Here is a 16,903-nt window from a genome sequence, read left to right on the forward strand (position 1 = left end):
AACATAGTATATCCAGAGAGAGAGGTGGGGGGGGGGGCATTCGTTTTAATGCACAAGTCGTCAACACGAATTTGCTTATTTTTATATACATATAGGCTATACACACACACAAATCAATTAACACAATAGATCCGGTTGACGTGACACAATACATTTGTTTATAAAACTATTTTTTTTTGTACAGTTTCTACACAAAATATTCAATAGCGTCAATTGCTATATAGCTTTGTATTGTTGTCCAGTGTTTTTTTTTTTGTCGTCACCTGTTGTACACAGTCACACAGAGCGCCACACATTACACAGTACGGTAGTGCATTAACCCGCTCTGCGTGGGTTCGATATGACATCATGCAGGTTCATTTACACTGAAACTGATTATACGTGGATATATAGCTGTATGTGTGGGGTTGGTATAGGTTCGCTATATATATTATCGGAAACAATGATGATTTTGTTCACAAGCATGCATGCATGCATGCGAAAATATCACAAGGCATTTCTTGCATCAACACACTGCAGTGCAAAGACTCAATAATTTGTTTCATGTGTTTATCGAATAGAGCGGTGAGGCATTGGATCATTGTAGAACTGACAAGTCGGTTTCAAATAACAAGACAAATTCAGTTGACCAAAGATAAGGTAAGTGTCAACATGATCACAAGCGTTCATTTTCTTCTATCTTCCTTTCTCTGTTTGTTTGACCAGTCTTCTTAATTTCTTTTGGCCACAGTGACGATATTGTAAACATCGGTATTTCCTGAATAACGGTAAATTTGGTATCATACACATGTAATCCATTTTGTACCATGTTTGGGAACCGAATGGTCAACCCTTTAACTCATTTTAGATATTTACTATTATGAGCGAAATGATAAAATCTGAATTTGAACCGTAGTATAGGCCCTATATATAGTAAACATAACTTCCCATAACGTTTCTCATAACGTACAATTAAAACACCAATAATGGAGGGGGGCGGGGATGCCTGACTGGAACGTTAGGACTATGTATGTCTAATAGGCCTACACAGGCGCGGATCCAGAAGATGCAGCCCTCCCTCCCCCCCCCCCCATGCACACACCGCCTTTCAACCACACTCAGAACTTAGTAATAGTGGTTATTAGCACAATCTTGAGAGTAGACCTAATTTACAACCATATGCCCGCATGCACCACTTCATCCCTTACCGAAATCCCAGATCTGGCCAGATATAAGAATCCAGATCTGGAATATAAATCTGGGCCAGATCTTCTCCAGATCTGGATTTTATATCTGGCCAGATAAAAAAATTGGACAGATATAACTTGATATCAAATGAACTGAGTTTTATATGGCACATATAAAATTTGATCTGGTTAAATTTTATGGCATCCATATCTGGGCCAGACACAACTTTATCTGCATATCTGGATTGACTACATATCCAGTAATTCATGGCTATATATATGGCCAGATTAATCTTTATCTGCATATCTGGAATAACTATTTATTCAGTTATATCATTGGTGTTATATGGCCAGATTGAACTTCATATGTATATCTGGAATAACTGCTTATCAACTTATATCTGGTTTATAAAGATCAGATATAACTTAATCTGTATATCTGGATTGACTACATCCAGTTATATCTGCAGGCTGTAACAATGTCAATGGTAAGTATAGTGGGCTTTTGTCTCTGTACAATAGGTCTGTACTTAGGTACAAGGTTAACTAGGTTGTGATCGGCTTTTCCAAGTGTTGGTAACTGAATATGAGAGGTATGCATCTTTAACGTTTTAGTAGAGTAGGTCTAGGGTAGCGGCAACCCGGGCTGTACACTTGACATGCTGATAACATATAGTACACACTGCTCTTCTTTAGACTACAATGAATTAAAGTCTCCATTAATAATAGTAAGAGCATCCGGAGCTATGTGTAGTATCTGTTCCCTTTCGAGGGGAATGGTGATGCACACCTGACGATGATCACACAGTCACAGTCCCGATGCAAGGGGACTGGGCTGAGAGCGGACCAGTCGTTTGGTAGTTTGTTTTTCGTGCCCAGGTTCTCTCCTGGGCGACTTTCCCTTAAAAAAAAAAGCATCCGGAGCTATAGTATTATTGAGCGCAATGGATAACAGTTACATCTGTTTGAGAATGCATGGTAGTATGTAAGCCTATTCTTCCGATTTGCAGGTGTCTTTCTATTCCTGGATAATATTTCTGTTATGAGTTTTTTGTACGGTATGTAATTCTAGCGATAATCTGGCTGAACGAATCTGGAAAGATTTCCTGAAAGTGAAATTAAACTCAGTTATTGCAGTGTAGCCCATAGTTATGTTTGTTTCTTCATATAAATGTTTTTCATCTTCCGGGTCATCGGTTTTAGTTCCAAAATTCATTAATAAACGTTTACAATTGCTAAGACTTATCAACAGTTAACATGGATGAGATGAAATATCCACAATCATTGAAGAGGGTTAAATTATAGATTGAATGAATAAATGAGAGCAAACATCGTAATAGACATGTACTTCCATTCATGCTCTTCAATTTGCAAGCCACACAACAACAACAACAGATCCTAATTGATAACATATAAAAGAAAATGTTCTCCTCCTGCTCTTTGGCACTTTTCCCGAGGAGAACACTTGGGGCGGATTGATGTAGACTCTGACTTGTATGCCACCTTCTATAGCATTTTAAGCTGGCATACTCCTATTAGAATCTATATCCATCCGCTCGATTGTTCTCCTTCAGGAAAAGTGCCAAAAAGCAGCAGGAGAACATTTTTTGACCTGTTATCAATCATATCTAGTTTTTTGTGGCTTGCATGTTGAAGAGCATGAATGGAAGTACATGTGGTTTGAAAATTGGGTCAATTCAGGCAATTTTAGACCCCTTTAGGCCTCCTAGGAGCAGCGTAGGAAAATTGTTTACCACTGAGTGAAGAGGTTTGTTTACAAGTGACGAAAACTTCCGGCTCGGATAGCAAAAAATCTACATGGTCATGATACGGAAAATTGAAGGTGCCATGACAGGCCAACTTGTCAGCTATCCGGTGATGGGTAGCCTTTAGCTAGTGAAAAACTTCTATCTAGACTTAGAGACCACATTACTTTTGTGATTTAGTGTGTAAGTCAATGGGTCTTTTAATGGGCGTAAGCTACCATAGGTACCGTACCACAAATTAGAGTGTAGTGCACGTCCCCCTGAAAGGTTAACCATTGTCGGAAACTTGTCCTAAAGTGAACTACTATCGTGATTTTTTTTTTAACATGCTTGGATGTGGAAGAGGATGAAACAAACTACAGATGCTATAAATATCTGGAGGATTGAAGGTGATTGAAGGCACTTTAGAAAATCCTGGCTGAAAATAAAGAAGATTCCCGCAGAACTTATAGGTTGGGGAGCACTTTATGCTAACCTTTGAGTAGTCTTGGCCAAGTCGTTTGTAATACTCTTTTTCTCGCGTGCAACTGTACATGCCTCAGAGTCCGTTTCTACCTACCACGAAAGTGATTGTCCACTGTATATTACATGCCCGAGGATCTGTCCGATACAAACGTCTTGGACATTTCTCCAAAGAGGGGCTTAAACTTATGCAAACCACAAAATCTTTATTCATATTATTATTACGAAATTGCGTGTCATGTGAGATCATGTTTCTTCCACAGCAATAAGCGATGGTCTCGCAGTGTATAAAGCAATCTAAGGCCAAGTGGTTGTTCAATGCGGGAGGCAGGGCTTTGAATAAACATTTTGAGGAAGTGGGCCCAATTGGCAAACCTGATTGGCTTCTTCGCTTTTCCGAAGCAAATCTTCCAAACTCAAAGGAAAACATAAGATAGCTTGGGAGAAATGTTTCGTGTCAGAATACCAATACACCAAAGGTGGCAAAACATCTCCTAAATTATTTATTAAGGCATTTCCTACATGCCATCAGCCAAAATTTGCAAAATATACAACAATTTAATCAGTTTTGAGACAAGTTGCTTGCTGCTAGTTTTTTGGTCAAAAGACTTAAGATTATTAAAGTATCATCATCGAAACCACACTGCAGTTTGGTGGTCTGTTTTGACCTGCGTTATGAACGTGGAGCATATTCAGTTAGTTTTTCGATATATAATTGTATGATAGCCTACAAGTTTTGTTTTGCAGGGGTATCATGTTAACCACCCCCCCCCCCATCCCCCAAAATTCTTATTTTATTTGGATATTTTCAAATTGTTCCTATGTTTTTCCACGATTTTTTATGTAAAATTTGTAAAATTTCTCTTGTATTGCTGTTATAGAAGACAGATTGTCAGGTATCCATGATACAGGTTAAACATTGCAAGCCGTCTGCTAATAAAGACGCCGAGTTATATCTCTAGTGCTCTGAAACCGCAATCACAATCAATTTGAAAGAAGAAAAAACGCGACTTTCTTTTCCAATTAAATAATAATTTCTAATATAGTAGAGATACAGTTGTGACATGCTGGAATAGGTAAAACATAACATTAGCCTAGTGAAACATTGGCCTAACACATTGACATCAAATTAATTATAGTTTTCCAAAAAAATGTATCGGGCGCGGATACAGTTTTGCGGGTACGGTATATACACCCGCCCGGTTGTTATTAGCACAAACTTGCGTTAGATTAGTTGTACATCAAATTTATAGTGTCTATGTTTCGAATGTACCGTTGGTTGTCTAAAAATATTTTTTTTGTGGGGAAGACGACAACCAATCCTGTCCCCTATATGGGTTGCTGCTTCAACGACCCAAAGGGTGCCACCCCATCTTAATAAATTCCTTGTGTGTATATATATGTGTATATGTGTGTGTATATATATATATATATTATATAAATGAAAATCGTAATGAGTTGGAAAATCAAGAACAGTGAAAAAACTTTCAGCCTCCACCGGGATTCGAACCACGGGCCTCCCGCTCTGTACGCGGACACCCTAACCACTAGGATATGGACGCTGATTGTGTGTCCAGAGGTTCGAAACCGGTAAGGAAGATCGTAATTCCACTGTAGGCGTTTGTCAACTGTATCGAACAATACTAGTTCTGTTTTTGGAGACATATTTAGCCTTACTCTAGAGATCAAACATGATGCTAACCAACTCGAAAATCATTTGTGATTCCTAAAGCCGGATCTCGAAAGAGATACTTTGAACGGACTATATATATATATATATATATATATATATATATATATATATATATATATATATATATATATATATATATATATATATATATATATATATATATATATATATAAATGAAAATCGTAATGAGTTGGAAATCAAGAACTCTTTATATACCTTTATTTATTGCCTTTATTTACTCACAGCTCTATGACTGAAGCCGGGTTGCAGATGCGGAAGATTGCTGAAGGGCTTATCCAACATGACGGGCAGTAACAGTTACCCAAAAGCGCATTTGTTAACGTTTCAAACATTCGTAACATCCCATAAACATGCGTACGGTTATACGACTAGGGTGTTGTTAGCCCTGGTATAGGAACGTCGATGACCAGTGCTGGTTATAAGATTAGAGGCCACAAAATGGCGTCATCGCCAAGGCTCATCCATGGGTGTCTGATGTGTGTGGCATCATTTTTCATATTTGGTGGTTTATTAGCTCCCATGAACTCATACGGTAGACTCTTTACCGGGTTACAAGACGATCTCAATATAACAGCTGTGGAAGCAGGTCAGTATAGCTCGCGTCAGTACGGTTACGTGCAAAACAGAGAGGTACAACATTCGTTTCCGATTGTCTTTTCTATGAAGATTTCTCACGGAACCGTACGCTGTATGCGCTGTTTGTGCGTGTGCGCGTGTGTTTGTGTGTGTGTGTGTGCACTTGTTTTGTATTCTGACCGAGGACTTGACCTAAAGAGTTCCTGGGTCCTCGGATGTGATTTCTACAGAATAACCACGTCCTCGAAAGAATTCTATTGTCATGGGGTATTGTTAAGGTTAGGGTACGTGGATTTGAACAATGGAAAAAACAATGGGGTCCTCGGTCTGAATGTAAAACACACCCAGGTGTGTGTGCGTGTGTGCACGTGTGTGAAACACAAATGTTATAACATTCAAATCATTTGAGTGAGTGATATTGCAAATTGATTGTCACATAAGGCCACAACAAAAACTTCATTTGTTTTCTTTGAATATGGTACTGAAATTATGATTTTAAAAGTGTTTCTAGTTGCGGATGAGTCAAAGTTGCGTCAGTGCAAGATATTGCCGGGGGGGGGGGATCAGTTTGGTGTGTTGTCTATGCATGCATGCATGCACGATATCACTAATTATTTATTTATTTATTAAATATACTGATTTAAATAAATGAATATTTAAATTCTTATATCTCAGCAATGTATAATAAATTTTCAAGAAGAGTGTTGGACTAATGCGTCTCTATTCACTTGGTCTGTATTTATACAAATGGTAGTGACAATTTCTTGTTTGCAACAGGTTGGATTGGCTCGGTTGCCTGGGCTAGCAATTTTTTAATCAGCCCCGTAGCAGTGTTAATAGAGAGTTATATCGGATATCGTTTGACGGCAGTACTCGGATCTGTGAGCTGTGCAATCTGCTATCTGACGTCTTCCTTCATGTCTAATTACATAGGAGTCCTACTGTTCATGGGATTCTTCTGCGGTTCTACCTCTGGAGTATGCATACATTCAATACTGTGCGTCTTGTTCAAATATTTCTCATCGAGTGCTCAAACGAGAGCTGCCGGGATACCTTCGGCCGGTGGTGCAATGGGTAAGGATATAAATGTCCTCTATGTGTTGCTATACTCAATTTTAGTCTCACTTCAGCAATAATTAAGGCTATATGTAGATGTATCCATATTTCGTATATACGCTCTGTGGCAGCACTTAAGCTACACTCGGGCATGCGCATTGCGAGGAGTTGGTACTGGGCTGATTATACTATACATAGTTAAGCTATAGGTCAAGCGTTTTTTTAAGACAATCTTTGAAAGGATATATCCATACGAAATTATTTAAATTTGTTTATTTTTATTTATTTCGAATGTGTTATTTTATATATAAATATATATATATATATATATATATATATATATATATATTATTTTTTCTTTCTTTCTTGCAGCGGTTGTCTTGGTTACCATTGCCTATGAGAAGTTCATCCCCATTTACGGTTGGCGATTCACAATTCAGATGACGTCAGTCTTTGCTGCAATCTTTGCGATTCCAGCTTCTTTCTTAATCAGTCTAAACGAGAAACATTTTAGAAGAATATCATTGGAGGAAGATAAGACAAATGGTTCCTTGAAGAATATACAAAAGTTACACCAAGAGGAAGAGGCAGAAGAGGAGCATCCCATGAGACCAAAAAACACGCCATATGACGTCATAATATACGAAGAAAGGAATAGTTGGATGCGTCTATTGACGTTTTGGAGGGCGTGGCTCATTTTCGGTGCTTTGATGTTGCCTGCCATGTCGTGGTCCGTATTTTGGGTGAATGTTGTAAGTATCGGTGGCAATTCAACTTGGAATGAAATCTTCACAGTTTCATATTCTTTCATATTTTGTTTATATCCTTTTTTTCCACACGGGCCGTGGGGCTGCATACCCACCGCAACCCTCACGTTATGCCTGCATGTCAAATGGGGATAGAAGCAATGTTTATTGTTTCTTCCGTAATTAGCGATGTATGTGCCATTTTCCACAGAATAAAATATCATTCTTATACTTATCTGCAAAACTTTCTTAGATTTCCAGAGCGTTGCTTTTTTTCCCCTCTCGCTCGAAAATGGTGAGTGACACAATTTCAAGACAACAAACTGACAATTTGATTTCTTTGTTTCAGATCAGTTACTTTGAAAGTATCGCGATGATCGAAGGCGACATCCTTCTCTACGTCACGATTATGACGGTTAGCGATGTATGTGGGAAACTTTTCCTTGTATTCTTTATGAATAAACTTCCATGGAAGGAAGTCAATTTACTGACAACAACTAACTTCATCATGGCAGTAGTGTCCGTCCTATTTGTAGTCTGCCCCGTGAAAATAGTTCTTTCTATATGTTGCTTGTGTAAGTAAACCGATTTAAATTGAATAGCCTACACTTTAATGCACACACTCAGACGCACGAAAACCGTACACAAAAAAATCCACTTGACATTTTATAAGAACCTTGTCATTTCAAATATTGGGTTGTGAAGAGGATCCCAGCTGATGGTAGTCAAATATGATATTTTGATATCTGTGAAATATATGAAATATGTGCTCACTGTATTACCGAGAAATTTATTAATACTATAATACTATTTTGGACTTGAGAGGTATTTTACACATGACATTTTCCATGGTTGAGGTTAGAAATTTGAGGAAAAATTTCCCTCTTGTCATTGAATTGCCTAATTATTATTATTATTATTTATTTCGTTATTAATTAACTGACACATATTCACTAATTCATGTTTTCAAATGCAATATACCTACGATATATATCAACTGATTAATGAAATTTTTAACAATAATGAAGTAAATAATACGACGAAGTGTTCTTTACTTTAGGTAGAAAAACCCTCGATCTTACTATCACCCCCCCCCCCCCGCCCGCACCCTCCTCCCTCTCTTTCTCTCTCTGTCTCTCATCCCTCGGTCTCTCTTCCCTGTTCGAAGACGTTCACCTCTCTCTGTTTACCATCTGTTCTTTTCTATACAGTCATAGGCGTCTTTAGAGGCTGGTACAATACATTACCATACAGAGCCGCCGTAACACTTTTAGAAGCCGATAATTCCGACCAGGGTATTACACTAGCAATGCTATCTCTCGGTATTGGATTCACAATCGGGACATTGCCAGCAGGTATGTTAAACAAGAGGTCATTAGGTTATTCCATATGTCAGAAAATATTAACAGAACAGGTGCATAGTGCAACAAGTAGGCATAAATAGCAGTGATTTGACATTTTCGGATCCCATGGAGACTTTGTCCAAGTCATGATCGAGTAGTATGAGATATTCGGGAAAAGGTTTTTTCTCATTTACGTTCATGATTTTTCTTGTTAGTTTCAACAACAAAAAATCATCTAGTTTCATTAGAACTGCATTTTGCCTGCAAATACGCAGTATTGTAGTGCGCATGGAGTGCTTGCAGTATTAGAAAGAACTTTTCGCTTGTTCATGGTGTTATTTTTTTGGCGGACAACACACCAGGGAGTAAAGTCATTTAGGTACCTACAAAGTGAGGGCGCTTGTTAGCGCCGTGACAGGCTCAGAATAATTTGGCTACGCAGCTTGCCTCTGAAACTGCAAATGTACACAGACTAAATAAAACTTAAGGTTTCAACGTCCAGTCATGTTAGTATCGTTCATCACTTGGTCAGCAATGCCAATATTGTAGCGCGCTTGCGCACTGCAATAATTCCGCTGAATCTTCTATTCCATTTGGGAGGAGCGAGGGGGGGGGGGGGCGGGAGAGAGAACGGGAGATGAGAGGGCGGAACCTGTAATTAAACCTCAGATAAGGATCAGCGATGTTTTGGCTTTTGTTATATGAAAAACCAGTTCCTTTGCTGGTGAGCGCTGACTTGAAGCTAACATACAATAGCCTGTTATTTTATTTAAAAGCAAGTGACCAACTTTTGCAAGCTTGTAAATACATATTGCACATATACACTGCAATGCAATAATGCAATGCAATTCATTGTCATGAATAGCGTAGAGATGGTTGTCAATAGCGTAGAGATGGTTGTTCAACGCATTACTATACGATAGCCGATGCCACTAGCTAGTGTGGTGCATTCCGAACATCTATTTTATGTTACGGAATATTGCAACCATGAGAACCGTCTGTTCTGCCTACAAAGATTCATGTCATGCAGATATAATAGTAAACTGATTATCATTTTCTTTTGTAATTTATTCCCGCAAATAGGTGCAATCTACGATGCAACCGGCTCATATACGTACGCCTTCATCATCAATGCCTTGCTGTATCTCATTGGGGGACTGATGCTCGTCCTTTTACATGCGCATAAACGCATGCGTAGAAGGAAACTTACAAGATGCAATCAGCATATTGGAGCTGTGCAATTTGCCCTAATGAAGGAAACAAATGTTTAAACTTCTGAATTTACAGCCCCAATTGGAAATTCGACCCGGGACTTCTTGCTCGTTAAAGGAATAGTCCCATGCTATTTTGTGTTTACATATATGCTTACTAATATAATAAACTTCAAATACATGCATTACGTTCATTTGAAAGTGATCCAGGAAGGCAGAAATAATGATGTTTTTAAGTTAATTTTTGATATAAAAAACGACGGGTTTTCCTTTGCCAACATTGACCTCGCTCGACCTGTGACGTAGCAGCGACAAATACAACCCTTACGCGTTATCTGATACTGCACTCGGCTGTCGGTACGAATCGTCTTTCAACTATTATTACTCTTTGGATTTGCTTATTTACCTATACCGTTTTTAATATTTACAAATGGAAACATTTTTCTTTTGATTGCGTGGCTACTGCTTACCTTCAATGGCTGAAAATTACGACGGACCCGTGGGGTATAATTTCGAGCCGGAATTCACGGACGCCTAGTAATCATACATGTTGGCAAAAACAACAGTACGTAGGCCAAATCGAAACTAGCTGTACTAGTAACGCGTAGTAATATTTATGCTTCCTTTTATTATTTATATTTACGCAATTTTTATCTTCCATTACGTAGAAAAGACGTTGATCCATGTTTCGATATATATTAAAATATAAAATTACGACTTACTCGCCGGGTTTTCATTCTGTTCTTGGCTTCGGACTAGGCCAAGTATATACGAGTCTAGGTACACAGTTTGGCGTGTCCTAAGTCTCGACCTACGCTACGGTCGATTTTTTTTAGGCCATAAAACTAACTTTCCGTGACCAACATGTATCTGAAAAACAAGTTGTTAAAAGATGAAATATTGATTTACATATTGCTTATCTTACCTGGACAACTGCAAGGTATTTATCCCGGAATTCCACTGCCACTCTGAATAGGTTTATGCACTGACAATTGCGATGTTTGTATACAGTACAGGGAAAGCACTCAAACCAATTTGTAGCTCCTACGTCATCACCCATCTTACACGTGACTTGTTCAAGATTTTTTGAATTATGAATTTCGACGTTTAAAAATCCTTTTTACAAAATATATGATATTTTTGACTCTAAGATTTTGTCAGTTCATTTCAAAAATCCCAATTGCAATTATAAGATTTTTAAGAAAGGCATGGGAAAAATCCTTTAAGCGGACGCCCTAACCTATATAGGCTATAGCGTCACTGATGTTTTTTTAATTTTTATCTACGAGTGCAAACCAGTAAAGGTAGTTCGCATAGCACTGTACACCGTGCCCAATTTATCGAACAATACTAGTCCATTCTGGTGACATATTTGCTCTTAAACTCGAGTTCAATCATGATGCTATCCAACCCGAAAATACTTGAGGATCTCAATTTCGGAAAGAACTGTGAACATAACTCTGTTCAATACATTCGAAAATTAACCACTAATGCAGATCCATACATACATATATAAATCTATCAATTTGCTTGTGGTTGATTTAAGTAATGTATTCATATTTGACATCAAATTGTGCTACTTATACTGTCTGTTTAATTTGTTGCTCCATGCAAGCGTGTAAGGAAACTAGCGGAGGTCTCTTCCGTGTAGTATGTATTATCTATAAACTAACTCCATACTTACATAAATACAAAGATGCATTTAATCCAAGAGAGGTTTTGGGTGGTTTCTTTCCCGATGTTACTTTCGTTCCGGCGAGGGGGGGGGGGGGCATTCTAGTAGCTACGGAAGCGTAGAAGTGACATTGCATTGACGACTGCTACCCATTCTTAAACGACTGGAAATTACCGTTCTAACGAGATGTACTAACCGTGCAAAACTGGACAAATCTGCTCAAATTTCCGTTTTTCAAACTTAGTACAAAATTTCTGACTAGATTTTTGTACTACTTTTTAGGTTTAGACCTTCTCGTTAAAATGGCAATTTTTCAGATTTTTTGACGAGACGAACACACATATAAGCGTACATATCATAAGACACATATAAAGAACAACAGATTCCCGCCCCCTCCCCTCCCCCACTCCCCTCCCCAAGTAACAATAATGATTCCGTTTGGGAGGTTTCATGTTTTCAACGTTACCCCTTATTAAGTAACCTGAAGACTTGAGAAAGTTTACAAAAAAGATTCATGAGCATGCATTGATATTTGTAATGAAATACGCGAAATTATAATGATCTGTTGTTAGTGGTACTAAGAACCACAAATGACAGCCTCACAAAGTACTTGTAACTTGTTACTAACAGAAACCTCAAGTTCATATCGTTGTGATATTAAAGTGCTATGAGAAAATGTATCTTTAGAGAATTGTTCTTACTTCGATTTGACGAATGTTAGTGCAGTTGTATATATGTTTCATGAAATGTTATATTTTTTTTACATTTTCTATACTGCGCTGTCTTAATATTTCATGTTATAGTGAACTTTCACAATTTTATAGAAAAATAAAGAAGAAGAAAGATGTAATAAAGGCCAAGCGATTACAGAATATATCGTGTCTTTTTGTTATATATACTTTGGCTTTTGTTATGCTTTTTTTTTGTTTTTACCACTTAAAGGGTGTGAAGACTCGTGCAAAAAGAAACGTCTAATGGCGGTAATCTGACCTAGCTCTAATGTGGTGTAACAGAAGTGTTAGACACCACCATCGATCCCAGAAAATACACACACAGCTTGCTACCGTCGGTAATTAGACACTAGTGTACATGTCAGTACATACAGCTGCGGTCAATACCCACAGCACAATGTACAAACGATACAGCGATGGACATCTCAGGTCCAGCTAAAGATAAGCAGATATCACGTTTCATTACTGTCTGCATTATGTAGCGACAAGAGAGAAACGTCACTTGCAAGCAACAGAAAGTTAACTTTTTAACGATGGCGGTACGCTATTTAGGCCAATTCTTAATGCCTTTAAATCACTGAAGAGCAAATAATTCAACAATTTTTAAACCACTTTCTAATCCAAAAAGTATGTTACATGAGTATCAATCACGACCCATATCAACCAATATATCTGACAGAACAATTCACTAATAGGAATAATATAAGAAATATAACATGATAACATTACATCTTGAGAACAATGCCGGAAAAAAGTTGGAAATTGGGAACCCAACCTTGATTTTATCCTCCTTTGTTTTTGGTATATGCAATTTTGCGTGACGGCAAACAAAAAACTAGCGAAGTCTAAGAACCGTGCAGGATAATCAGATAGAAATGAGACAACACTGTAACCGTAGATTCTACGGTAATAGATAATTGACATAGCACCATCTATTAAAAATAAGGTGTTTGTTTACGCGTCTGTAAACCTATCGTTGATAATTGTCAGTTTTTTGTCACGTGACCTGTTCCCAACCTCACGTTTCGTCTGTTGGATGTGATGCCAACAACAACAAAACTGGAATTCGACTGATGGCACACCCAATTGGACATGCGGGGAAGGGGACGAGGTTATTTGCTTAAGCGAAAATATTCATTTCCTTCTTACCTCGTAAGGTATACGTATATGACCGGATTGCAACAACCTTTGAAAGAAAAGGGATGAGATTTTAAGAAAGTATTAAGAAATAGCAAATTCAAACTTGTAAATTATTTTCCGGTTTTTCCCCGCGAGATGGTTTGTATTGCAACGATAGTGATCACTGACTGTATCTTAAAGTCAATATTTTAGGTATGTGGGGGGGGGGGGTGGGGAGGGGGAGGGGGAGATCTTATTCATCTAGATCTGAAGATAACCAATTTTGTTAATTGTTCAAGATATGTATCACAGTTGGTGATCATCACCATGGTGTTCTTCAAGGTTTTGGATCTTAGTGACTCCTCCAAATAATAATTAATACAAACGCAAGAGTTTTGCCTTTAAACGGCAATTTATTCTTTCTTCCTCTGTACTCGTTCTACTATACTTGGTTGACGCCCAACTTTATAATGCAATAATTTCACTAACAATTTCTACACTACTTCGCACATATAACTTTTTGTATACCAAAAAAATGTACCCTGGCAGGTATCTAGGGTCAAGGGGTTATCACTCTGGTATAATTGGCTACAGCTAAGGGGTAATGGTTTATATCAGGGTTGTCCAACCTTTTGCTGAGGAGGGCCACATGGAATAATTATGATGAAGGAGGGGGCCGCATGAACCCCACGCTCGATATTTCGATTTTTTGCCCAAAGCCCAAGGCAACAAAATGTGAGCACTGCGCGCGGAGCGCACTGATTTATTTTCCTTCCTGATAAAACATGAATAAAGTCCAGCCGCAAAGCTGCAGATTGTAACGTCCTGCTTACGATCACACAAGTTATTTCCGTGATGGTTAGAGTTTTTGTATATCAACTTGGTTCTATGAAGGGATTTGTTTATATTAGGAGACTCGAGGTAAGTTGTGTACTATTTGGTTTGCTCGTTGTGTGTGTGTGGGTGCGTTTGTTTGGCTATCTGACCGACGACTTGAACAAAAGAATTTCAGGTCCTCGGTTGTGATTTCTAAAGAATCACCACGTCCTCGGAAGAATTCTATTGCAAGGGTATTGTTAAGGTTAGGGTATGTTGATTTGAACAATGGAAAATACAATGGGGTCCTCGGACTGAATGTAATACAAACATGTGTGTGTATGTATGTGACTGTGACGCCCAGCTTCTAAACACGACATCTCAAGATAAGGATCATGGATAATTTTCACACTTGGTATATGGATTTCCATATTGAGTACAAGAGTCATGTTGTTGTTTAGATAGATAGTTGTTGTTTGTGAAGGTAAAAAGTCATTTGAAGTTACTAGAGGTCAAACTCTAAACCGTTAAACATGATATCTCAAAGGTATCAATCATGGCTACTTCTCATACTTGGTGTGTGGATGCATCACTTTGAGTACAAGACCCCTAAAGTTGTTGGTGGAGGTGTGTATTGCCACGTACCATATAGACTGACATGTGTTTATCATGCCATGGTATAATTGTACATCAAAATAGTGGTTCGGGACATTTATATTATAAGAACTATTTCTGGTAAACAAGCAGAAGTCTAGTGTAATGAATGTATTGAAACCTCAATTCATTGTGCATTCTGGTTTCTATATAAAATGATTTTGTATTTCCTTTTATTCCCATGATGTTTTGTTACATCACTATGTTAACATTACATGGTTCTAAGTGGTAAATACAGGAACACCCTCTCGCGAACCATCTTTTAACTGCCAACAAAAGTTAGTTTTGAACTAATAAGTTATCAACAAAGTAAACGCACCTTTCATTGCATGAAGGAACAATATTGTTATCTACGTATTACTGACTAACAGTATAGTATAGTACAGTATAGTATAGTACACCACAATTCCTTGCTTCCAGATCACGATTACAAAATACTTTACATGCAGAATTTTTGGTAACTTGTAGCAGAGCGGGTGATCTATAGTGGATAGGCGTATATGAAAATGTAAGCCTAGCTGGCCTATTCTCAATTTGAATGTTCGTATTTACAAGTGACATATACTCTCTCGCAATGTGAAACATTTGTTGTGTTTGTTTACTTTAATGCAAATCATTTAAAAAAAACTTGGCTCATGTAATTTACCCCCCTCCCCTCCGCTGAGAGTGTCAAACAAACTGACCTGTATGCAGTTTTTTGGACCCAGAAGCTTCGAATGATTGATTATATAGCTTCAAATTGTTATCAATAAACCTGCTCACTAAAATTTCGCACCGTACAGCATCTCTGGCGGGCCGGACGCAACCCTGCGGCGGGCCGGACTGTGGCCCGCGGGCCGTAGGTTGGACAACCCTGGTTCATATCAAGTTGACAGGGAGTGGAGTTATATGGGGGAGCTCTATCTAATTTCTAAATATAATCTCTATGCCATTTTTTGCTTTCGCCCTCTATTTTAGTTGTACTTCTCAAGCACGGAAGCCACTAAATACTAACCCCTACAGCGGGTCGGACCATTTCGAGTGCTCTCGGAACTCGGTTTCGGGTGCAACTGTGCTCGGCGCTCTCGGTTCCCGAATTACGTTATTTTGCCCAGGTCTCGGAAGTTAGTTGACTCTATATATGTAATAACTTGTGAGACCTGCTACTCGAGATAGAGATAGATATAATAGCGGTTTGAAACGGTTCTTGTAGTTTTTAAATGATATTTGTAAATAACCAGGTCTTGGAGGTTAGTTGACTCTATGTAATAACTTGTGAGACCTGCTAAGAGATAAAGATAGATATAATAGCGGTTTGAAACGGTACTTGCAGTTTTTAAAATGATATATGTACACAACCAGGTCTTGGAGGTTAGTTGACTCTATGTAATAACTTGTGAGGCCTGCTACGAGATAAAGATAGATATAATAGCGGTAGTTGAAACGGTACTTGCAGTTTTTAAATGATATTTGTAAATAATCAGGTCTTGGAGGTTAGTTGACTCTATGTTATAACTTGTGAGACCTGTTATTTGAAATGACGATAGATCTAAACGTTTGAAGTGAATTTTGCAGTTTTTAAATTTGATATTTGTACACAACCAGGTCTAGGAGGTTAGTTGACTCTATGTAATAACTTGTGAGACCTGTTATTTAAAATGAAGATAGATCTAAACGTGTGAAGTGAATTTTGCAGCTTTTAAATTTGATCTTTGTACACAACCAGGTCTTGGAGGTTAGTTAACTCTGTGTAATAACTTGTGAGACCTGCTACTTGAGATATAAAGATAAATACAACAGTACTTTATTGCAGCTTTCTAATATACATTTGTTAACTTAAAATGTCAAGAATAAACCGTGAAACGCTTGGATATTTGGGTATTTGTCTC

At 38.0% G+C, this 16,903-nt stretch overlaps 1 protein-coding gene across 2 annotated transcripts; it reads left to right on the forward strand.

The window, feature by feature from the left end:
• The first annotated feature begins 342 nt into the window (after positions 1-342).
• Positions 343-12,587, forward strand: LOC139967924 (monocarboxylate transporter 10-like). Of its 2 annotated transcripts, none has more exons than XM_071972146.1 (7): positions 343-639; positions 5,333-5,694; positions 6,618-6,758; positions 7,113-7,492; positions 7,836-8,061; positions 8,698-8,841; positions 9,913-12,587. In XM_071972146.1, exons 2-7 carry the CDS (start codon positions 5,511-5,513, stop codon positions 10,098-10,100), a joined length of 1,263 nt encoding a protein of 420 aa, XP_071828247.1. In that variant the 5' UTR covers positions 343-639; positions 5,333-5,510; the 3' UTR covers positions 10,101-12,587. The 2 variants fall into 2 exon arrangements, with proteins under 2 accessions (XP_071828247.1, XP_071828246.1); XM_071972145.1 differs by having other exon boundaries at positions 345-639; positions 6,462-6,758.
• Positions 12,588-16,903: the final 4,316 nt, after the last annotated feature.

The sequence above is a fragment of the Apostichopus japonicus genome, chromosome 5 (assembly GCF_037975245.1).
Source record: "Apostichopus japonicus isolate 1M-3 chromosome 5, ASM3797524v1, whole genome shotgun sequence".
Lineage (NCBI taxonomy): Eukaryota > Metazoa > Echinodermata > Holothuroidea > Aspidochirotida > Stichopodidae > Apostichopus > Apostichopus japonicus.

What these genes read in the sequence shown, in the direction of transcription:
- LOC139967924 (XM_071972145.1), top strand. Translation starts at nt 5,511, where the DNA reads ATGACCAGTGCTGGTTATAAGATTAGAGGCCACAAAATGGCGTCATCG. An exon ending in TATAACAGCTGTGGAAGCAG is followed by an intron (nt 5,695 to 6,461) that starts GTCAGTATAGCT and finishes TGTTTGCAACAG; the next exon opens with GTTGGATTGGCTCGGTTGCC. An exon ending in AATCGGGACATTGCCAGCAG is followed by an intron (nt 8,842 to 9,912) that starts GTATGTTAAACA and finishes TCCCGCAAATAG; the next exon opens with GTGCAATCTACGATGCAACC.